Source organism: Ictidomys tridecemlineatus, chromosome 9 (genome assembly GCF_052094955.1).
Source record: "Ictidomys tridecemlineatus isolate mIctTri1 chromosome 9, mIctTri1.hap1, whole genome shotgun sequence".
NCBI lineage: Eukaryota > Metazoa > Chordata > Mammalia > Rodentia > Sciuridae > Ictidomys > Ictidomys tridecemlineatus.
The window spans coordinates 63646969-63671514 of NC_135485.1; the positions used below are offsets into that span (position 1 = coordinate 63646969).

At 37.3% G+C, this 24546-nt stretch overlaps 1 protein-coding gene across 9 annotated transcripts in view; it reads right to left on the minus strand.

Moving 5' to 3' along the window:
• Lin54 (lin-54 DREAM MuvB core complex component) overlaps positions 1-24061 on the minus strand; it is a 76633-nt gene extending 52572 nt beyond the window's left edge. For 3 of the 9 annotated variants that reach the window (XM_078021493.1, XM_078021489.1, XM_078021492.1), the window contains exons 1-3: positions 23921-24061; positions 5461-6170; positions 1302-1425 (exon numbers count right to left, since the gene is read on the minus strand). In XM_078021493.1, the coding sequence (XP_077877619.1) occupies positions 1302-1425; positions 5461-6138 (802 nt within the window). In that variant the 5' untranslated portion in view covers positions 6139-6170; positions 23921-24061. Of the gene's footprint in view, positions 1-1301; positions 1426-5460; positions 6171-21446; positions 21580-21708; positions 21731-21908; positions 21928-23920 lie in introns of those variants that run through there. The other 6 variants (XM_078021494.1, XM_078021491.1, XM_078021490.1 and 3 more) reach the window with 6 other exon arrangements.
• Positions 24062-24546: the final 485 nt, after the last annotated feature.

A 24546-nucleotide genomic window follows, 5' to 3' on the forward strand; every position in this document is an offset into this window, starting at 1 on the left:
ATTGCTATATCTTTAAATTTACTAAAGACTCTAATAAGTGGTTTAAGGTGGATTTTTTTGTTGTTGTTTTGTTTTAGCTTTTTTCCCCTCTTTTTGGTTCTTAGTCCCCATAGCAAGTGGTTTGAATATTTATACTAGGATTAGTTAACAGTTAAAGTACCATCTTCAAGAATACACATGTCAAAGAATGGGTAATTAGCACTTGAAAGTCTTTAGTCAAAAGGCTACTATTCAGGTGTTACACTTTTTCATTTAAAAAAAAAAAAGCAAGAGTAATGTTAGTATAACTCTGAATTAAAGACCAATCCCTCACAATGGTTGTGTGATTCTTTCTAGAAGAACTGAGCTGCTTGCACAGCAGAGTGAGAGTTGGCCTAACCAAGCCATTATAGAAAGACAGGTAAAACACAATTAATGGTGTCTGCAAGGAAGCTATAATGATGAGTCATGGACTCCATGTTGAGTAAAGAAGAATATAAGGACAGAAAATGTGATTATTAAAGAGAAAATGGAAGAATCAAGAGATCAGAGATTTCCAAGTCAAAAATAGCTGGTTTGAGAGTACAAAGGCAGGTAGGCTAAAGAAAAGAAAAATGGAACACCTAAAGTCTAAATTTCTGAGGTGGTTCAGTTACTGGTGATAAGAAATTTTTATGAACATAATAAAGGATAACTGGGTAACATTAAGGAATATGCTGATAAAAGTAATATAGCTAAAATCCTGTTATCACTTAAGTAATTACTACCACTGTGATAATTTTCTTTTCAAAGAAAACTGCATGTAGAGAATATTAAAATGCAAAAACCAAAAAATAAAAATAAAAACTGAAATCATGAAATACTATTTCTAATATGCACTAAATGAAATCTACTTGACTTAGTACATGTGCGCTATAGACAAACTTAGTTCAAATTCCAGCTCAGCCATTTACTAGCTGAGTGCCTCCATTGCCACACAGGAAACGTCCATCATAGGTTTGGCAGAAAACTACCTAAGTCACTAGATGTAAAAAGCTAAGAATGGCAAATACTAAATACTACATAAATGTTAGCTTGTATTTCTAGAGTTTAAGACTTTGTTATTTTCATGGTAAATTTCTAAACACAAAAGAGACTAAAATGATGGACTGATTTGCAGATAAGGCATTTTGCTTGAAGCACTCAATAACATTTCCTATCAAAGTAGGTTGGTTTATAATAAGCTATACTATTGCATAAAACATTTTAAGGTGGCAGATCAGTCTTCTTTAAATCTAAAAGAAAGTAAATATACAACTTAATAAACTGTAAAGAAATATAACCTGCAATGACTGATGGTGATACTTGAGTTGTCTGTCCTGTAACTGCTTTACTATTAATTGGTTTTGCAAAGATCAGCTTCGTGATTACTGGACCACAGGTTGGTGTTCGAGGCTTCTTAGCAATCTGAAACATACAAATAACTATGAAGACCATTTATTTGTATAAAACACCTATTCAATCAAATTAGACAAAAGATAAGTATACAGTAGTAGCACATGTGAAGCTAGCCCATTTAACAAAATTTTATTTATGTAATGTTAAAAACATTTAAAATGCAGCCATTCACCAAAATATTAATATAATCCCATCCACAAGTCCATATATAATGCTTTTGCATTTTATTATAAATCTTTATATTAATCTCTTAGTATATGATGAAAAGCAAATTAATTTTGCAAATTAATGTTTAACAACAATAATGTTTAACATTATGCACAGAAATATTCTTTTTCAAATTAAATTATTCAATAGTAATAAGATGGAATAGAATAAGTTAAGAAAGTATAGTGCAAATGTTGAAGCCAATAATATATATAATTACACTGGCCCCGATGCAAAATATAAAAACATTAAAGATAATCTTATGATTAGCTTTTCAACTTTAGATCTATATATCAGTAGATAGAGAGAACTGAACAAACGAAAGTCCTAGGATACACAAAGAAACAAGTTTGGTAGAACAAAGACCATTATAAAGAAAAAGGCTCTGAAATACTGTTTATTGTAACTAAAATTCCTTGAAGGGTGGGTCTTTTATTCATTTTGATCTGAAGTTATATACTGGATTGCTGACTTGAAACTAAAATTCTCCACAAATCAAGGAAGGTAGAGGTAACCAATGTTTTATACTGAAATCATTACCATACACTAAGACATAATGTCTTCTAAAGATACAGAAGCATAAATTTACCTATGATTGAAAATAACTATAGAACTTTAGTGCATAAAGGACATTAAATATTAATTTTATCTTCTGGCAAGTAAGAACATTGAGGCCCTGAAAATACTATTTTTTATTGGAAATGATGACTCAAATGAATAAACACAACCAACATGCATGGCAGAAATAGACCAGAAATTGTAAACAGATCACAGAACTAGATAAATATGAGTTCTTTGTGCTCAAATTATAAATTAAATAACACCTTATCTGACACTCAGAATAAATTACTTTACACTTAGAACATATTACTGACACATAAAATGTGAAATATAAATCACTTTTTAAAAATGAAAATTCATTAATGTTAAAAAATACTCAGCTTGAAAAACTATGACACACCCAAATAAATTCATAATTGTACTTTAGAAAGTTGATGCATTATAGACATAAGGTAGAAATATTTCCCAAATGTTTACAGACTGAAAACTCAAAGTCAGAATTTCTTCTGTATACATGGTATTAATGATCTTGAGAAGTAGATGTTGATGTTCTTAGACATACATACCTAGCAATAAATAACCTTATCTATAAAACCCAAAAGTTTAAAATATTTCTTCCTTTTTTTATCTGAGTTTCATAATCAAATGACTGTAAGAATACTTACCAAGAAGGAAAACATATACACAATACAATAAAAAGTACACCTAATTATTCAAATGAACAATCTTTCTCACCCATGTGGTTGTATTTCTTTAGTAAAATACTGCTGAAAATATCAATTCCATTTCTGTTAATGAACCATAATTTTGTGTATTATGAATTCTAGCTACCCTAGAACAGAATTTCTTCACTAAGTAAAACAAAATATATGATTTGGGGGGGGGGGTGGTACTGAGGATTGAACCAGAGGCACTTTATCACTGAGCTATATCCCATCACCAAGACCACCCTTTTGTCCTTAATTTTAAATAGGGTCTCCCTGTTATTGCTTAGGGCCTCACTTCATTGTTGAGGGTTGCCTTTAACTTGCAATCCTCCTGCCTCAGGCCTCCACATCACTGGGATTTTAGATGTGAGCCACTGCACCCAGCTAGGATCAGTTTTTAACAAGTGTACCTGGGTTAGCAGATTAAGACAAAAATGAAAAAAAAAAAAAGAAAGAAAATTTGGAAATAAGGTAGTAAGACCATCAAATAATCCATACAAGTAATTTTTGGCAGTGTGTTTGGCATTATTTAGGAGATAATAAATAGTTAGATTGCTAGCTAGTTACTACTTTTATATCCTATGAACACAAAACAGGGAAAGTGTAAATATCTGTAACTGAGCATGACTACACCTCTCTTACTACATCTGACCTCAACTGATACTTCTTTCCTTCACTTTTGAAGATGGAACTCTTTCTTCAACTCTTACCTGCTATCCATACCCTAATAATTTCAATACTCATTAAACTTAAGACAACACTGAGGACTGCCAGGGGGAAAATCAGAGAATCATATTTTATATATATATATATATATATATATATATATAAATATATATATAAGTATAAACCCCAATATTCTGGTGTCTAAAGCAGAAAAACAGATTTGTAGTTTTTTGGGTTTTTTTCAAAGTGCTTCAGAGTTTTGTAGGTTATTTCTGAGTTGGAAATATTTAACTTGCCTAAAAGTAACTGGGTAAACATAACAATATTCTAAATAAATTTCTTCTGTTTTCTGTTATTTTTTCAATTTTATTATTATATTTTAAACTTAAGTTCTTTTTAAAATAAATAGAATTGGGTTCTATAAAAGCAACAACAATAAAATAAGTTACGAAAAATATTTTTATTGTCAGGACTTAGTAAATTATAGTAGAAAACTAGAGGATACAAGTATACCAGTTTTTGAATGATATGTATAAACTTCTCTCATAAGTGAAAAAAAATGGCATTCTGATTTATGTCATCAGTTTCTTGTAAACATTATAATAAGGATCAACACTGCTAGAAGTCTAAAACAGATAAAATAAGTTTTAAAACTGAAGACAAGAAGCTTGATGGTGATAAGATATCTCATCCAAGACATCCTTGGCAAAAATAAGAAGTAAAAAGAAGTCAAAGATAAGTGAGATGACAATGAACAAGAAGTAAAAATATATATATATATGTTTAACAGTGGCAGAAAGGAAATGGGCAATTACAAAGTTTGAGACGTCTTACAACATTCTTAAGAGCAAAGTCCATTAAATGCAAGTTTCTAATTCTTTGCTAACACAATAACTAAAACATTACTTCTAAATATCATTTGAGAGTCTAGAAAGAGCAAGTTCTCACAAACCTTCCTATTTCCTCATACACTTTCTTTACTACTTAAACTCATACCTTCTCCTTTTCTCTAAAAGGCAATTCTTTCAAATAGGGAAATATTTTCTAGTCACAGATGAATCATTTTTTAAGACTAGCAGTGGCCTTTTGGGGCATAAAAAACTGAAAACTATTAATGTATGTTCTATAACCTGAAAACTATTAATGTATGTTATTTAGGGTCCTAATCATACTAGGTACTATGTTAAAGAATCCTCAATGTTTTGAGAACCATAGAGTCCTATGTGATTCTTTATAATCAACAGCCATCTTAAGCTAAAATGAAAAACTAGAAAAGTAATCGACCTAAAATTCTACAGCTGGTAGGTAACAAAGGGCAACTCAAACCCAGTTGTTCCAACTCTAAAGCCTATGTCATCCTCCACCATATGCCACTCATTCCCACACTGCAAACATGAATGATGGCGAAGTATCTCCAAGAAGAGACACTCATTGGCCAGCATACACTACTACTGGCTACTACTACTGGGTTTCTCGGAGCAGCAAACTATTTCTAGCCTTTGACAATCTGTTAACCCAAAAACAATTTTGACAGAATGATTTTTTGATACCCTGCAGCAAGTTCAGTGTCTTTAAACCAGCAAAACATCCTTGAAACCAAACTACCACTAAAAATAAAATATATTTTCAAATGAATAAATGGCTATAAATATACTAATTTGAAATTTAGCCAAAAATTTAGTTTGTTCTAAGTTTTCTGGAAATGTTTTCCTAAGCATTAGACATACCAAACGTAAAAACAACAAAAAACTCACACAATTACTTAAAGCAACAGTCAAAAGAATTCAGTAATAGCTTTGCAATTAATAACCCTACATAAACACAACTATGAATCAGTTTAACTTTTTTTAACATGCATTTTAATTAATACGCCCCCTTTTTTTTTTTTTTTTTTTTTTTTTACCTGTACTGTTTTTAACTGTTGGGTCTGTAACACAGAGGGCTGAGTTGTAGTATTAATCAGTTGACTTCCTGGGGTCAATGCTGAGACACCAATGACAGGTTTCACCTCTGGCCTCCCTCCAATGGTAACTACTTTAATTTGCTGCGGTGGTAACTTAGCATCTCCTGACTGGGCCTGAGTTGTAACTTTCTGAGCTTGGGGTAGTTGACTATGGGGTAGAGCTAAAACAATTGGTGAACCAGACTTGCCCAAAGTTGTTAAAATTAACTTCTGTCCATCTGGTTTAAGGGTCTGATTGCCAAGTTTAAGATCAGATGTCTGTTTGTTTAAAATAATCTGATTGGCTGATATAGTCACAGGAGTCTGAGCACCAAGTTTTTGAAGGCCACTTGGAAAAGCTGGTTTCACTGTGGTATTAGAATCTGCTTTAGTAATTGTGGTATTCACTGCAACTTGGTTAGTGTGGTTACTGTACACTGTGATTGGTTCCGAGGAAATGGGCGTGGCTGTAGAGTCACCAGTAGAATTTATGTTGACAATTTCTTCCAGTTCTGTCTCCATGGGAATTGGGGATGAAACAATAACAGCCTCAATACTATCATCATCCACTAAAGTTATACCAGTGTCCATTATCTCCTCTGGAAGCAAACTATTCACCTCAGCTGGCACCACCTCCATGATCGTTCTCCTGCTAGAAAGGTGATCAGGTGCTGTAATAAAAGTTGAAAAATGATTAACTTACTAAGTTTCTAAACAGATTTAAGGAAAAATATTCAAGAAAAATGCAAATAACCAACCATTTTTAAAATTGATATAAAATTAAATGAAGAATATTCCTGATATTTATTTGGATTAAATCATTTTAACACATCCTTAGCCTTCAAGAATCTAAAATATAAGCTGCATAGGGTGCAGACCTAGAAGTAAACATTCTTACTCACCATGTGTCAATGCAAAAGTAATCATGTATTCAGGCAACAAGTAACAATCACACCAAATACCTTCCCAGTGCCCTCTAATAAACTTTTTAATCTCTGACTTGCCTGATCATCTTACTTCTTCCCACTTTCTTTATCGACTCATTGACAGACTTGAAAACTGCTGATTCAGACAGAAATAAGGATGTAAATATTAACAAATAAGAAAATATCTTCAGATTTCCAACTAGGTCCTATAGTCCCCCCATGAGAATACTATACTGTTTATATAAATCCATTAAATGCCCAAGTTAATGTTAAAGGCATTTCTAGAATAATTCATCTCAGCAAATGTAGATCAAATGGCTTATGTGGCCCAAGCCTGGTCAATTAACTTCACACTGTGGAAACTTTTATCTGGAAAGATTCTTAAATCCTCCTCAGCCATTTAAAGTGTCAAATGGGGAAGGAACTGTTTAAGAAGTACACAGCCAGTCCCCATAGAGGAAAAAAAAGGTAATAAATAATAAAAAATTTCTGACAAATCAGAACAGTGACACTATAGTCAGAGGTCATGTAAAATTTCCAATCAATAAGTGTGTTCCATTATCTTCATATAGTAAAGATAGCACATTTTATAAAAGACTAAATAGCAATGCGCTATCTACTCAAAGAACATCTAAGATCCATTAGAGCCTAATAAACAACTCATTCATTTCTTTCCTTTTTAAAAAAAGAAATCTAAAATATAAGCCTATCCCAAGATTAACACAAGTCGCACATTTTACTTATCAGCATTGGCAAATACTACTACTGCCCAAATAAACCATCAATATTTAGCACTTACTATGTAGAAGTGATGGCATAATTTATCCTGTCCACAACTCTGATATGAGTACCATTATCATCCCCATTTTACAAATGAGAAAACTTGGAAATATTAATCTTATCAAAGTCACATAGAGCTAGTGAAAGGTAGAGTCAGGATACAAACTCAGATTTTTTTTTCTTCTTTTTTTGAATTACGAGGGACTGAACTCAGGGATGCTCTACCGCTGAGCTAATTCCCAGTCCTTTTTAATATTTTTTATTTTATTTTTGAGACTGGGTCTCACTAAGGTTCCCAGGCTGGCCTTGAACTTGCAGTCCTCCTGCCTTAGCTTCCCGAGTAGCTGGAATTAATCATGTGCTGCCTAGCCTGGCCACACTTACAGGTTTACATGATACCAAAGTTAAATTATCCTAAATTTTAAGAGGGAAGGAGGAGGAATGGAAAAAAGGAAATACTAGGGAATTATATTGTTATGCAGTGTGTAAATATGTAATAAATTCCACCGTTACGTACAATTATAAAGCACCAATTAAAAAATATGTGAAAAAATTAACTTAAATGTTTACCACTAGTAGTTTAAAATGGAGAAAAAAAATAAGCCTTCTTTTTTAGAGTCAGCTCCCTATCCTGAAATCCTACGCTATACAACTGCTGCTTTATTATCCCCTTTTTGCTCATACTAAGACTTCATATTGGGGTTGGGGCTGTAGCTTGGTGGTAAAGCGCTTGCCTTGCATATGTGAGGCACTGGGTTCAATCCTCAGTGCCACATAAAAATAAATAAAGATACTGTGTGTTTATCTACAACTAAATAAATATTTTTTAAAAAGACTTCATATTCATAGAATCATAAATAGATGTTCCTCAACATCTGAAGGAGTTATGTCCCAATATATCTATCCTAAGTTGAAAATACATTATAAGTCATGACTTCAGAGTGACTCTGGAGGTTGAGGCAGGAGAATTACAAATTCAAGACCAGCCTCAGCAATTTAACTAGGCGCTAAGCAACTTAGTGAGACCCTGTCTCAAAATAAAAAATAAAACAAGTGGGGATGAAGTTCAATAGTAAAGCACCCCTGGGTTCAAAATCCAGTAACAAGAGAAAATGATACATTTAATACACCTAAACTACTGAACTCCACTTGGCAACACAGTACACTGTAGAGAACAGTTATTTTCCCTTTGGATTGTGTGGCTGACAAGGACTACAGATTGCTGCAGCTGCCCAGTGTCACAAGAGTATGGTACAATATATCACCAGCCTGAGAAAAGAACAAAATTCATAAAGTAGAAAAATTCTAAGTAGAACTGGTATTAAGTTGCAAACCCTATTATATACTTATAACATAAAACAATCATATAATATGAGCTTTATCTCTCAACATACTTGTGTGTGTGTGTGTGTGTAGTATCAGGGATTGAACCCAGGTATATTCTACCAATGAGCTACACTCCCACCATGTTTATTTTTTTGAGATGCTCTAAATTGCCCAGGCTGGCTTCAAACCTGCAATCCTCCTGTCTCAGCCGCTGGGATTACAGGCTTGTGCCATCACACCCAGTTCTAGCTTTTCTATTTTTCTTTTTTTTTTTTTTTGTGATGCTGGGGATTGAACCCAGGGCCTTGTGCTTTCGACGCAGGCATTCTACCAAATGAGCTATATCCCCAGCCCTTAAAATTTATCTTAATTGTTATCCTTATTAGTACTGTTTCCTTTCCACTGCTAAATAATATTTTACTGTATAAATATATCCCAATTTGTATATACATTCACCTGAAAATGGGATATTTGAATTGTTTCTGGTTTGGAACTATCATGAATAATACTGCTATGAACAGTCAAGTTCAAGTTTTTACAGATATACTTTTTTCTTTTCCTTCTCTTCCCTTTTGCAGCACTGGTGATAGAACCCAGGGCCTTAGGCATGCTATGCAAGCACCCTACCACTGAGGTTACGTCCCAGAGCTTAATTTCTTTCAAATAAATACTTAGAAGTGGAATTGCTGGGTCAAAGTAAGCTCCTCCACCAGACACAGGGGATCAAACCCAGGGCTTCAGAGATGTTAGGCAAGTGCTCTAACACAGAGCTATACTCCAGGCCCAATAAATATATATTTTTAAATTGTATTTTACTTTATATCACTGCCTTATAATTATAAGTAATAGCTAGATTCATTATGCTATATTTGTACAAGCACATAACATAGTTTAGTAGATTTCATTCCCCAGTACTTACCCAGCTGCTCCATATCCTTGTCAACAATTGGTACTATCAGGAGATGGGCACGATCATGCATACCTGTAATCCTAGCAGCTTACCAGGCTGTGAGGCAGAGGACTGTAAATTAGCAAGGCCCTAAGACCCTAAACAACTCAGTAAGACCCTGTCTCTAAATAAAAAACAAAAAAGGGCTGGGGATGTGGCTCAGTGGTTGGCTGCCCATGGGTTAAAAAAAAAACAAAAACAGGTAATATCAGTTTTTTGTTGGTCTTCTTAATTTTAACCATTCTAATGGATGTGATGTAACATTGCAATGTGCTTTTTTTCCTTTCCTTTTTGTTGCACTGGGGATCAAACCTAGGACCTCATGCATGCTAGGCAAGCACTCTACCATAGTTGCATATCCCCAGACCCTCACTGTAATTTTTATTTATAACTTGCAAGTTGACTAATTGGGTTTTTAGTCTTATTGAGTTGGATTAGTTCTTTAAAAATACTGCAAAATCACCAGGCATGGTGGTACACACCTGTAATCCCAATGACTGAGGCAGGACGATAGCCAGCCTCAGCAACTTAGTGAGACTTATCTCAAAAAGTAAAAAGGGCCAGGGATATAGCTCAGTGGAAGAGTGTCCTTGGGTTCAATTCCCAGTACAAACACACACACTGTATAATCATCAGTCATAATAACATGTAGTTCAAAGGAACCATTAGGGTTTGGAACTCCAAAGTAGTAGTGGCACTTCTTTAAATGAATGTTCATGTTTACACGTGACTATTCATGATCTGAAGAAACCCTTTCGGCACTTATGGGAATTCACAGTACAGGCATATAAAAATATCAACATCAATTACACATTCAGCAGTGAAGTCATAACAGTATACAACAAAGGGCTCCAAAAACAATGTCAGGTTAACTTTCTTCCCCTACTACAAACCTTTCCCAAATCCCATCAGTTGAATCTGGATGCTCCACCCAGACCTACCAAAGAGATAGGTCTGTATCCATCAGAGCCATGAAAATCTGACTCCTTCCTTTCCTTAAGGTTCTCCCATCATATTTTAGGCACAGAAGTAGAGCCTTTAGTACTCTTTAAGGATGGGGACACCACAGCCCAACCCCTATTCATCTTTCTCCTTAAAGCACCAGAAGTCAAGGAGTAAGATGAGGGAGAGAAAGATCAAAACACAGGGAGACAGTGACTCCACACTAGTAAGCAAAGCTTTGGATTTCTTTTGAGTTTCAAGCATTCACTCCTGGAGCTCAATCAAATTTCTAAGAATTTCAATCCATACTGAGTTCCCTATCCTCACTGCTGACACCATTTTCCCAGTTCTGAGGGCTTTTAACTCAGTAGCCACAGGTACAGTGCCTTTCAGCAAGGGTCATGGAGCTGAGTTCCCCATGTTCAACAACCGAAACATCATCCAGATGGCCTATTTCAGTCCTCTCAGTTAAGCCTGAAAAACATTCATTATCAGTAGCACAGTGGATTCTTACTTCCTCTGCCTCAACTGTCCTTACCCACCAGCTGGATGAGACCATTTGCCACCAGATGCTAGAGTCTTTTCATATCTCTTCTCCTAGCCCACAAGGCCCTCACCCTTCCTCTTTTAGAAAGCCATGCCTCTATCAGAACTCCATTCTCATGGCCAAAACTGTCCAGAACTAAGAGGGGTCTGAGATCTTATAACCTCTTTGCAAGCTAACAAGTAGCCAATTATTGTTTCATAAATACTAGCAGAAGACACAGTAACCTTGGGTCAGAGACAAAGGATATATTACTCACAGCATAGCAAGGGACACAAGCATCATATATGTATCACCCTTGGCCACCAAGTCTCACAGGAAAGAAATGGAAGAGTCTAGATAGATCTGCACATGCAGTGGGGTTTATATCATAACTGAAAAAATTTGAGCTTAGGGAACCCAAATCTTTTATAATGGGTTGAAACAAACCTTCCTTGTCCCCAGGGGAAGATATTATCTTTATTATACTGGATGATAAGCAAATATGCCTTTTGCTACAGTAGGAGACACTAAAAGGACTGTTACCGCCTCATTTGCAAGAACTGCAGAAATGCAAAGACCCATAGATAATTGTCTCCCAAAAGTATCTCTTATTTATCTTAGCAATGTTATGTACTTCATGTTATGTATCTCATGTTTTTGATATTTTATAAATGACTTTGTTTTCCGTTTTCTAATTGTTTGTCATGAGTATATAGAAAATTCACTTTTCTATATTGTCCAGGTATCAATACCTACTATCTATTGCTTCTGTATTTTTCTATACAGATTCCTTAAGATTCTCAACAAAGACAATCTATGTTGCCTGCAAGTAACAACTGTATTTCTCCCTTTCCAATCTGCATGTTTTTTATTTCTTTTGCTTACTACACTTGCTTGGGCTTCCAGTAAAATGTTGACTTGAAATGGGCTGGGGATGTAGCACTTGCCTGGAATGTGCAAGGCCCTGGGTTCAATTCTCAGTACAGGAAAAAAAAAAAAAATCAACACTAAAAATGATGAGGGGCTGGAGTTGTAGCTCAGTGGTGGAGGACTTGCCTAGCACCTGTGAGGCACTGGGTTCAATTCTGCATATAAATAATTTATTAATTAATAAATTAAATTAATAAATAAAACAAAGGTCATGGAAAGCATACACACACACACATACATATATATTTTTTAAAATGATGAGAGCAAGCATCCTTGCCATATTCCCAATCTTTTCTATTAGTTGTTTTCCTTTACAAAGTTGAAAAAGAACTTCTATTCCCAGTTTACTGAGTTATTTTAAAAATCATAAATGGATAATTGTCATGCTTTTTCTGCAACTACTAAGATAGGTTTTCATATGTGAATTATATTATTTATTATTATTTGCAATGATAATTATTATTATTGAACCCAGTGGTAAGCACTCTACCACGGAACTTGATCCCCAACCTCCCAGGTTTTTTTTTGTTGTTGTTTGTTTGTTTTTTGGTATTGGGGGCTAAACTCAGAAGCACTCGACCACTGAGCCACATCCTCAGCCCTATGTTGTATTTTATTCAGAGACAAGGTCTCACTGAGTTGCTTAGTGCCTCACCATTGCTGAGGCTGGCTTTGAATTTGCTATCCTCCTGCCTCAGCCTTCTCCAGCCACTGGGATTACAGGCTTGCACCACTGCGCCCAGCCCCCAGCCTCCTTTTAATTTTTATTCTGAGATGGGATCTTACGTTGCAAAGGCTGTCCTCAAACCTGCAATCCTCTAGCCTCAGCCTCCCAAGTAGCTGGAACTACATATGTGTGCTACTGAGCCTGGCTTATGGGAAGGTTTTTTAAACTATACATTCAAATTCTTTAATAGGTCCAAGGTTTTTTGGGTTATCTTCTTCTTCTTGAGTGACCTTTAATATTTGATAGTCTGTGTCTTTTAAGGTGTTTATGTATTTCCTATAAGTTGCCAAATTTACTATCATAAAGTTATATATAATATTCTTTTATTTCAAATATGTAGAAATGTTCTCTCATCATTTGTCATACTGGTAATTTGTCTTTCTTTTCTTTTTTGATTATCCTGGTTGGAGATTTATCAATTTTATTGACCTTTTCAAAGAGCTGTTTTGGGCTTCATTGATTTTTTTCAACTGTACATTTTTCACTTGACTATTATCTTTATCACCTTCCTTCTGCTTACTTTAAGGTTAATTTGTTTTGTTTTGTTTTTCCTAGAATCTTAAGATGAAAGCAGAGATCAGAATTCAGCAAACTGCAACCTAAAAGTCAAATCAGGCCTAGGGCCTATTTCTATATTGCTCTCCATCTAAGAATGGCTTTTTTACATTTTTAAATGTTTGAAGGGGAAGAACAATATGTGACAGATTTACATGGCCTGGAAAGTCTAAAATATTTGCCATCCTGGCCCTTTAAAGAAAATGTTTGTCAACCTCTGGCTTAAACTGATTTTAAACCTTTCATTTATACAATAAGTCTCTAATATTTATTTAAGTTTTTCCCGAAGCTGTTTTAAATACATTCCCTTATTCAATGTTCTTATTATGATTCATTTAGAATGTTTTCAAATATTCCTTGTGATTTTGTCTTTGATATATGGATAAAAAAATGCTATTTAATTCCCAAATATTTGGAGATTTTCTAGATATCTTATAATCTATCTAATTTAATTCATTATTGTCAGAATATAATTCTCTATATCATCATTTGAAATAAGAGATTTATTTTAAGACTCAGTGTAGGCTCTATCTTGGTGACTGTCCCATGTATTAATTCAAAAGAACATGCATTCTGTAGTTGCTGAGGATAGTGTTCTATAAATATTAATTAAGTCCAGCTGGATGATAATTTTTCATATTTTTCAATAATCATTTTTTATTGTTCTATCAATTACTAAAAGAAAGTGTCAAAATCCCAAATATGGCTCAGTTTGTGACACATACCTGTAATCCCTGACAATCTCTAAGGTAGAGGATCTCAAGTTTTGAGGCCAGCCTGGGCAACTTAGAAAGACCCTATCTCAAAATCAAAAATAAGGACTGGGGAAGTAGCTCAGAGGGAGAACACTCCTGGGTTCAATTCCCTAGTACTGGAAAGGGAAAAAAAAAAAATCCCAAATATGATGGTGGTTTTGCCTGTTTCTCCTTTGTGCATTTTTACTTCATATATCTTAAAGCTCAATTATTAGAACATGGATTTTTTTGTTTGTCTTGTTAAAAAAGACTAGGAGTTATATGAGTAGAAGTCTCTCTTTGAACTAGGAGCAGAGTTCAAACTTCTTACAAGAAAAGGTCTGATTGGTTTGGCCAGTCTCTATGTAACATAGGACTATGTAGAATTCCATAGGAATTTTCCATAGGAAAACCCATATGCCATTGAACAGAACAGATGATTATTGCCTTATGATTAGACAGCCTTATCTGTTTCAATTAGGGTCACATGCAGGGTGGGTTTAGTGGTCTATGCTAAAAGAACTCTCAAAAGGAGTTTGTGGGCATGACAGGAAAAGGGTTTGGCTATTTAGTTACATGAATCATACCCTAATTTTATCCCTTAGGAATGGAAGCTGTGTATTAGCACATGCGTCCTCATCATCATTGTGTTGAGAAACATTCAAAGAAAACAGAGGATCTTCATAGACCAAGATTGCTGAAAAGCTTTAGTTCACTTCATATGTGAGGGTTACCTGTAAAAGTATGGAGGAGGAAGAATCAACAACAATGCACACTCCATACCTCCAATAATTTTAGTTCACAACATATAAGTTCCAAAGGCAAAGTACATTCTTAGAAGCAAGAAAATGAGTTTTTCTCCCTCACAGTTGAACATGGTTGAATGGTTTAAGCCTAATGAGAGTTAAAAAGTCATTTACTTTGAAAAGTTTAAATGATTTCTAAACATCTCAACTGTATTCAAAATCTTATCAAGCTGGGTGTAGTGGCACATGCCTGTAATCCCAGAGGCTGAGGCAGGAGGATGACAAGCTCAAGGCCAGCATCAGCATTTTAGCTTGATCCTGTCTCAAAAATAAAAATGATAAGGGCTGGGGGTATAGCTCAGTAATAGTTCGCCCTGGATTAAAAACTCAGTCCAAAAAAAAATAAAAATAAAAACACACACACCCTAAAAAAATAAAATAAAATAAAATGGCACCTATGCTCATCTCCACTAGCCCAGGCACTCCATCCTACCACACTGGTATTTCAATTAGAACATCGATCATCATCTTGTTTGTTTATATTATTTATATTATTATCCCTCCCTCAATTCTTCAGAATACAAGCTACAAGGACAGTGACTTATTTGCCTTTATCATACCATACCACTATCCCCAGGGCCTAGAAAAGAGCTGGCAAATAGTAATCTGTCAATATAAATCCAAAGAATGAATAAACTAATCATGGAGAAGGGGTGTACCTAAAACTCTAGAATGTTCTGGGCTTTGAAAATAACTTGGTTCATCATAATCCAGGACTCCCCAATACTTTAACAAATCCACATCATAAGTCATACTAAAAAAACTAAGAAATTCTTTTCAAATAAGTTTTCAGATTTAGCTTTTGAACAATGTCCTCTGCAACTATATTCAATTTAAAAATACACAAGTTTTTAACTAGTTTATCATTTTAACAGATAATATTTATTGCTTCCCAACTCTGTGGAAGACAGGAAAATTAATCAAAAACCTTGCCCTGCAGGCTGGGGTTGTACCACTCAGTGGTAGAGTGCTTGCCTAGCATGTGTGAAGAACTGGGTTCAATTCTCAGCACCCCATATACATAAATAAAATAAAGGTCCATCAACAACAACAAAAAATTTTTTTAAAAATACCTGGCCCTGAAATAGCTTAGAAATTAATAGACAGACCAATAGCATGACCACAGCTATACTTTGGGCAAATTAACCTCATCTCAGTGTTCTACTATACTGGAGGCAAAGACTATCACAGTGAGCAGTCCGTGTTAAGGATAAACAAAAGGTCTGGTTTAAGGTGTTAACAATGAAAAAGTATTAAGTATAAAGTAAAACATAGGGGCTGGGATTGTGGCTCAGTGGTAGAGCGCTCACTTAGCACAAGCAGGACCACATAAAAAATAAAGGCATTGTGTTGTCATGTACTCCAAAAAAATTAATTAAAAAAATAAATAAATAAAGTAAAACATAAGCCCGATATGATGATGCACACCTGAAATGTCAGCAACTCAGGAGGCAGAAGTAAGAGGATCATAAATTTGAGGCCAGCCTCAACAACTTAGCCAGCCACTGTCTCAAAATAAAAAATAAAAAGAGCTGGGGATGTAGCTCAGTGGTAGAGCACCCCGGGCTCAATTCCCAGGACCAAATAAAATAAAATAAAATAAAATAAAGGACTGGGACATAGCTCAGTGATAGAGGTTTGCCTAGTATGTGTGAGGCCTTGGGTTCAATCCCCAGTACCACAAAATAAAAATAATAAGATATAAATACAAATGCTCTATGCTTTTACAAGTTTTAAAAAGGGTTTCTTATAGAATATAACCACTGTGGAAATACTGTTTTTATTTACAGAACAATCTAGGATGATGGCTGTTTTCATTCTTATACATAATATGACATAGTGACCTATCACTGGATTACATATGAGCAAGGAATTTGTGAGATGTTGGACAGAAATAATCTTAAGTGTTTAAAGACTACACTTTTGTATGTAGAGCTTACCACAAATACTAATTGGTTAACTGTATATACCACTTAGATTTTAGCTTTGACTTCTGAAAGCATACATCAACAATTCAAAACATAGGTTTAGAACTACATTTCTCAAATTAAACTGGGAACCGTGGACTATAAGCCATGAATTCTGACAAAGATTTGAAAGGTCTGCATTTTCATTCCGATAATGTTTTTTGTGTGTACTCTGGATCATCTGGATAACTACCTAATATTCAAAATCAATGATAAGAGTATTCTGGCAGGCTAAAGAGGCACAAAAGGGACATATAAGGTAAGTGATATTAAAGCCAAATGAAAAACCAAACCACTTAACCTATTATTTAGTGAGAAAAGCTCAGCAGTGCTCAAACTCAGAAAAGTGGTGTAGGAATTGAGTCATCATAGGATAAATAATACATAGAAAACTGCATACCTGTGTCAAGAAAGAAAGACATTAGTATATTCACTATGGAAAGTGAATTTATTTATATTCCTATGGAAAGATTTAGTTTCAGAAAAATGTCACCCATCATTCTAAGTTTAATTTGTTTTGTTGGTTTTATAATTTTGTATTTATTTTGTTAATAACTTACTTTTGGGTTTTATGTTTTATCTTGTTTTGTGGATAGAACCCAGGGATACTTTACCTTTGAGTTATGTCCCTAGTTCCTTTTTTTTTTTTTTTTTTTTTTTTGAGGCAGGTTCTCACTAAATTGCTTGTGACCTCATTAAAGTTGCTGAGGTTAGCCTTGAACTTGCAATACTCTTGTCTCAGCCTCAGGAGTTGCTGGGATTATAGGCACGCACCACCACACAGCTTACTTTTATTTCATACTTACTTTTATATACATTTTTAAGTTGTTGATGAACCTTTATTTTTTTTAAAGAGAGAGTAGGATAGAGAGAGAGAGAGAGAGAGAGAGAGAGAGAGAGAGAGAGAGAGAGAGAGAGAATTTTTAATATTTATTTTTTAGTTCTCGGCGGACACAACATCTTTGTTGGTATGTGGTGCTGAGGATCGAACCCGGGCTGCACGCATGCCAGGCGAGCGCACTACTGCTTGAGCCACATTCTCCCCTTTATTTTATTTATTTATATGCAGTGCTGAGAATCAAACCCAGTGCCTCACAAATGCTAGGTAAGCACTCTATCCCTGAGCTACCACCCCAACTCAGTTATATATTTTTTAATAAAATAATTTGGGCCAATTTTGGGAATTTACAAATTTTTTTCCTTTAAAAGAGAACTATACATTATTCATGTTTAAGATTAACACATGGACTGGGTGTGCTGGTGCATGCCTGTAATCCCAGTGGCTTGGGAGGATGAGGTAGGAGGACTACAAGTTCAAAGCCAGCCTCAGCAATTTGGCAAAGCACTAAGCAAGTCAGTGAGACTGTGTCTCTAATGAAATATTTTTTAAAAGGGCTGGGGATGTGACTTAATGGTTAAGAGCCCCTGGGTTCAATCCCCAGTATCAAAAAAAAAAAAAAAAAACACACACAAAGATTAACACATGGTGGAAAAAAAAATAGGAAGATTCAAATCAGAAAGACCCATTTCCAAATCTCAGTTCTCCTAGTTACTTATCAGATACTCCCAGGCAATAATGTCTCTGAGACTCAATTTTACTTACAAGGTCACTGGGAAGTGATAAGGTATACAAAATTCTTTTTTCTGTTTCTCTAACTGAATCAACTTCCCTGATTTCTGTATTTTTGAGGGCATTCAAAAGTCTATCAAATACCAAGGCTTAAGATCTTGTCATCCTCACATCTCTCCATAGAAATATTAATCTGTCATATATCATGCAGACTACACCTTCACAATGACTTCATCCTACTGCAAACAACAGTAGCCACATCTCCAAAGTTTGGAGTCTAGTATGGTATTTTCCCATCTCCTTTTTCCTACAATATATTCTATATAAAAGCTACAGGATTTATCTCCTTAGGTGTATTACTCTTTTTAAAAATATTTTTAGTTGTAGATGGACACAATACCTTTTATTTTTTTAATGTGGTGCTGAGAATTGAACCCAGTGTTAGGCAAGCACTCTACCGCTCACTGAGCCACAACCAGAGCCCTCCTTAGGTGTATTCCTGCAGCTGTTGCTCTTCTACTCAAAAATTTTCTGTAACTCATCAAAGCCTTTTCCACTAAGGCTCCACTCAACTATCCTTCCAACTTTACCTATAATGATTCTCCGCCCCCTAGTGCTGGGGATCAAACCCAGGTCCATGTACGTGTACATGCTATGCAAGTGCTGTACCACTGAGCTACTTCCCAAGCCCTCCAATGATTCTTTTTTTTTTTTTAGAAATTTTTTTTAATATTTATTTTTTTAGTTTTCGGTGGACACATCATCTTTATTTGTATGTGGTGCTAAGGATCGAACCCTAACTACAGGCAAGCCCGCTACCACTTGAGCCACATCCCCAGCCTCCTCCAATGATTCTTAAGTTAAAAGCTGCCTGAAGCAATGGTATTGAGATTATTTTATCCCCCATTCCTAGCATAGTATAATACCCATAATAGATACGCAAAAAAGGCTGAGTATCCCTTATCTGAAATGTTTAGGACCAGAAGTATTTCAGTCTTCAAAGCCTTCCAGATTTTGGAATATTTCCATAGACTTTTCAGGTTGAGCATCCTTATTTCAAAAATCCAAAATGTACCCAGTGCAGTGATGCGTGATCATCCATCCCAGCAAATTGGGAGGCTGAGGCAGGAGGATCCCAAGTTCAAGACAAGCCTCAACAATTTAGTGAAAGCCTCAATAATTCAGCAAGATCCTGTCTCAAAATAAATAAATAAATGAGTTGGGTATATGGCTCAGTCTGTAGAGTTACCCTGGGCTCAATATCCAGTAACACCCTCCTGAGTCCCAAATGCTCCCAAATCTGAAACTTTCTTAGCAAAGCATTTTGGAACACTTCAGATTTTACAGATTAGGATTGTTCAACCTGTAATAATGTTTGGAAAAAAGTAATGAAAATCTGTAATGCTCCTAAAAAAACAAAATGGACACCATACTACCTCTAGGAGCAAAATTTTTCCTTCATTCCTAATACTTTTTTAAAAAATATTTTTTCAGTTGTAGATGGACACAATATTTATTTATCTATTTTTTTAAAGATGGACACAATATCTTTATTTATTTTATTTATTTATTTTTTATGTGGTGCTGAGGATCAAACCCAGTGCCTCACAGGTACGAGGCAAGCGCTCTACCACTGAGCTTCAGCCCCAGCCCCCCTTCCTAATATACTTTTAATTATTAATAGACAATTGTTCCTACCACAATAATCTCAAAAATGGTCCTTAAAGAGAATCACAAAGAATCACAAAAGACAATTATCCCTGTAATTAAAAGAAAACTAATGAAAAAGCATTTTAACCTCCCTATTTTAATTATTTTTAAAATTTTTAGTCTTAATACTAAGTATCGAGGTTGGCATGAATTAAATAATTGCAACATAAAAGCTATAATTTAAAAAAACCAACCAAATTCTTACTGGATAACACAAGATCATCAAATTACTTTTTTAAATTAATAACAATCATTAAGCAAAGCTTCTTAAGTACCTCTCAGGTATTCTCCCTTAAAAAAATTTTGGTCCTTGATACTGTTGTGAATGAAAGTTCAAAGTTCAAACTATACATACACATTCACACAATTTTTTTATGTAAAGATATATAGTGTAAGCTATTGTATGACATACATATCTTTGTAGGAATAAGGAAATTTACTGCTAAGCATAAGCATTACTAGTGGGCATTTCTTAAATATTAACCTGTTTACTCCCATAAATTCCATGTTACTAACCCAACCTTCTACTACTAAAGCTGGGAAAAAGGGGGGCCCAGAATTAATGTATAAAAAAATTGATTCACATGTAACCTTTCAGTAACATTACTCTTGGGTGCAAGGACACATAGACTGCTTAGGGGGTCCTGTAGCACAATCTACAAAATAAACTATGGTCATCATAAAGTCAATCAATTTGATTCTCCTGCTCTCTAAACAAAAGGCCAAGAAGTCTAGCATTTAGAATATAACAGAGGTCTCAATTTAGCTTTATCAACAACCTACACACATATATTCAGTTCTTGCATCAAGCCGTCATAACTCTCCTTAACAACGAAGGTAAAACTCATGACCAAAACAGAGCTCCCAGGAATGTTTTTAGTTGGATTATAAAACCTAATGTAATATCTTCCATCACTTCACTCTCTAAATTCATAATATTGGATGGGGCAGGAAAGAACTTCCCTCAAAAGCATGAGTATAAAATATGACTATCTCAATTGTTATTTTTCAGTTGGCAGAGGCAAAGGGGTTATTCTATGGGTAACAGAACAATAAAAGGAGGAAATATTTGTGATTGCTACAAAACTGGTCCATGCTCAGAAATGTGGGCATCCACACGCCAAGTTATAGACAGACTTAAATGTAGAAGAAAATGTCAATGCTCTGCTTCCTCAAAGAAACATACAACCCAGTCAACTGCTGAACACCATCTAACCAACACCTGCCAGAGTGGATATTTTAAATATTATATCAGGAAATCATGATAAGTACTAGAGGTTCCTCTAGGCCTCGGCAGCAGCCTTAGATATAAGAGCAAACTCGAGCCCTCTTAACACTGAAATAATGATGTTGATGTCATTACAAGGCTACTGATTCTTTGCACTCCGGACAAGTCATTCCTTCATCCACAACGCAATTCCTCCCTCACCCATCCGTATTTCCCCCAATAAAGAGATCTCTAGACAGAGACGCCTTCGGATACCCCCCTCCTCCTCTACCTCCAGTGGCTGCCGCTTTCTCCTCCCTCGGGCTCCGAGGCGGGGGCTCCGAAGGTCCCGGGCAATTCCGAACCCGGGCACTGCTTGTTTTGCCTGTGCACTGGAGCTCTGCCCAGCCGCTTCCTTTCCCAGTTTGCCCCCAACTGGAACGCCAAGGGTACCAGGGGGCCCAGGAGGGAGCCTGGGTGGCGACGTCGCCTCTGCCGCCGCCTCTGGTATGTCAGGGGCCGGGATTGTATTTCGAAAGATCCGCCATTTTCACCTCGTCATCACCATCACAGCTCAGCAGCTTCCCCGACAGCCGAGCCCGGGCCGCCGCCGCCGCTGCCGCCAGTCACCTCCCCCTTCCTCCTCCTCCCCGCCCCGGCCCGCCCTCCCGAGCGGCGCACACCCACATATCCGGGGAAACCTCCCGCGGGCCCCGCCAACCTTCAAACGCGCACCGGCGGTACAAATGCTTACAGGCTATGCTCTGCCAGGACCTTTCACCCCAGAACCAAACACCCGGCTCCCGCGGGCCCGGCAGCAACGCCAAAGGAAGTCGCGCTACCTGCGGGGTCCCAAGTCCGGCATATTTTTGCTCAGAAAAGCAAAAGCCACGAGGAACGTAGCATAAGGACAATAAAGAACCCAAACTCTTTCATTTTCAGAAAAGCACTTGAAAGAGATGGTGAAGTGCGTTCTTTCGCTGTGTCCATCTCAGACGCTAAAAACACTAACAAGACCTTACTTAAAGTCACTTACCAACTTTGACATTTTACGCTGCCCAGGGAACTACTTTGACAGAATGAGTTATTTCCATATGCCTATCTAACCTCTCTGACACCTTTGTAAATTACAGGTACCTACCCATGAGCAGATACAATGGTCAAAATCTTTGATCTTAAAAAATAGCGTTCTGAACTACTGCCATTTCCACTTAATCTGATCATTTCAGTTCATTAACACTGACTTCTAATTTGTCACTGGTTTAGGACGTCAAACGCCACTAGATTTAAAACGTACAGATCCATCTGTGAAAACATTCATGAATGATCAGCTTCTGAAATACAGAAAATACATCTTGGCCAAATGTTTTTGGGATGTAAGTCACCAAATTAAAACCGTCTACCGCTGATACATTTGTTCAATGTAGTATAATATGCAGATTGCTTTAGAACAAGAAAAACACGGAATTACCTACCTATCCCTACAAGCTTCTCTACTTGTTTAAAAAGTAACTAAAAGAGAATATAGGTACTTTTTTAGTCATCTCAGAAATAAGGAAGCACAAGCTTCAAGTCTTGTTAGATAAGCTTTGCATTTAAAAATTTAGCTAATCTTTGCTAATTTCAGGAAAAAAAATTGCCAGGCGCGGGGGGAGCACGCCTGTAATCTCTGAGATTACAGGAGGCTGAGGCAGGAGGATGGAGAGTTCAAAACCAGCCTCTGAAACTTAGCGTGACCCTGTCTCAAAATTTAAAAATAAATAAATAAATAAAAAGAGATGGGGATGTGGTTCAGTGGTTGAATCCCTGGTACAAAAGAAAGAAAGAAAGATTTAATGAAAGATTTAAAGGCTGAATTCTACACCACTGAACTACAACATAAGCTTTAAAAGATCTATTTGAAATGAGCATGTTGAATTTGAAGGTTGTGAATAGGGTAACTGTCTTTCTAAATAAAGTTAGTCTAAGAGTAAGGAAGAAGTTGAAAGAGCCAATTCATTTTCCTACTTTGTTTGAATGACAAGGCCACATAAAAGTTGGTAAGGCTCAAGCTTACACAAGTGCTATTTACCAGTCACTCCAAGCCGCGTTTCTATATGCAGCCTGCTAGACGCTGAGAGTATACGGTGGTCCCAGTTTCTTCATCTTTAAACTTAATTTTCCCCACCGACAGTCCCGTTCACCCGCACTCTGTTGGTTGTTTACCGTTGCTTGGCCAAGCTAAGTCCCAGCCCGCTCCCTTCCCCGTGCACCTCGGGAACATTATGACATTAGGCTGGTGGGCTTCGCGAGGAAAACGGACACATACCAAGAAGAGCTCATACAAAGGGGCGTAGGAAGAACGCGGCGGCGGGCAGCAGCGAAAGGAGGGGCTGGTACAAAGTGACACAGCAGCAAAACCGGTTCCCAGAAACCCAGGGCCGACACGGCCGGCTTATTCGGCCGCGCTGTAGCTTGTCAACAGACTCGAGAACCCTTCCTCCAGTCCGCCGTGCAGGCGGCTGGCAGAGTGCTGGCGCTGCCGAGTGACAGCGCCCTCCGGGTGCCGGCGGGAAGAGGCCGAGACCAGAGGATTCACCGCCGCCTGCGGCCCGGGGATGAAGCAAGGCGGTTTCCACCAGCAGGTTCCCGCTCCCGGCACGGCCCATTGGCCCAGGCTCCCAGAGGGAGCGGTCCGGCGCTCACAGCCAGCGCGGCCACACGCTGTGGGGGCAGGAGCCCTTTCCCGCCCGCCCATAAGCCCCTATCTCGGGAGCTGACACTCACCAAAACCGGCGGCGCCGCCGCCTCCTTCTCGCGCGGCGCTCCCCGGGCTCCCAGCAGCCGCGGCGGCGGCGGCGCCTCCGAGACACAGACCCGGGTTTGTTCAAAATCACGCGCCCAGCGCCATTCCACCGCTGCATCCCATAATACGCTGGGCCCTCCCAGCCCGCGCGCCCCTCTCCGCCCGCCCCTCCACTCTGCCCGCCCCGCCCCGCCTCCCTGCCGTCTTCCTTCGCCCCACCCCTTCCGCGGTGCCTTGCCCCTCCCCTTGGCAACCCGAGCTCGCGTCATTCCGCTAGGCTCGCTGAGTACGCTTGTGCTCCACGTGACTCCAAGTGGGCGCTCTGTCAAAGCTTTCGCACGGAATGTTCCATAGGAAAGAGGCTGGCGGGGGGGTTGGGGGGGAGACCCGGTTCCCGCCTGCAGTTGGGAGAGGTTGTCTCTTCGGCGGGCTACCTTTCCTTGTTAGGAAGTCTACGCTGTAGGTGCGATTTCCAGCATCCCCCCGGCTTTTTGAGGTTCTTAGGTCAGGAGGTGATCAATATTGATAAATACTCAATCTCTTCGACTTTAGACACAGATTTTGCAAGGGTCGCTAAAAAGACCTCAGGAGGATACCCAGTTAGAAC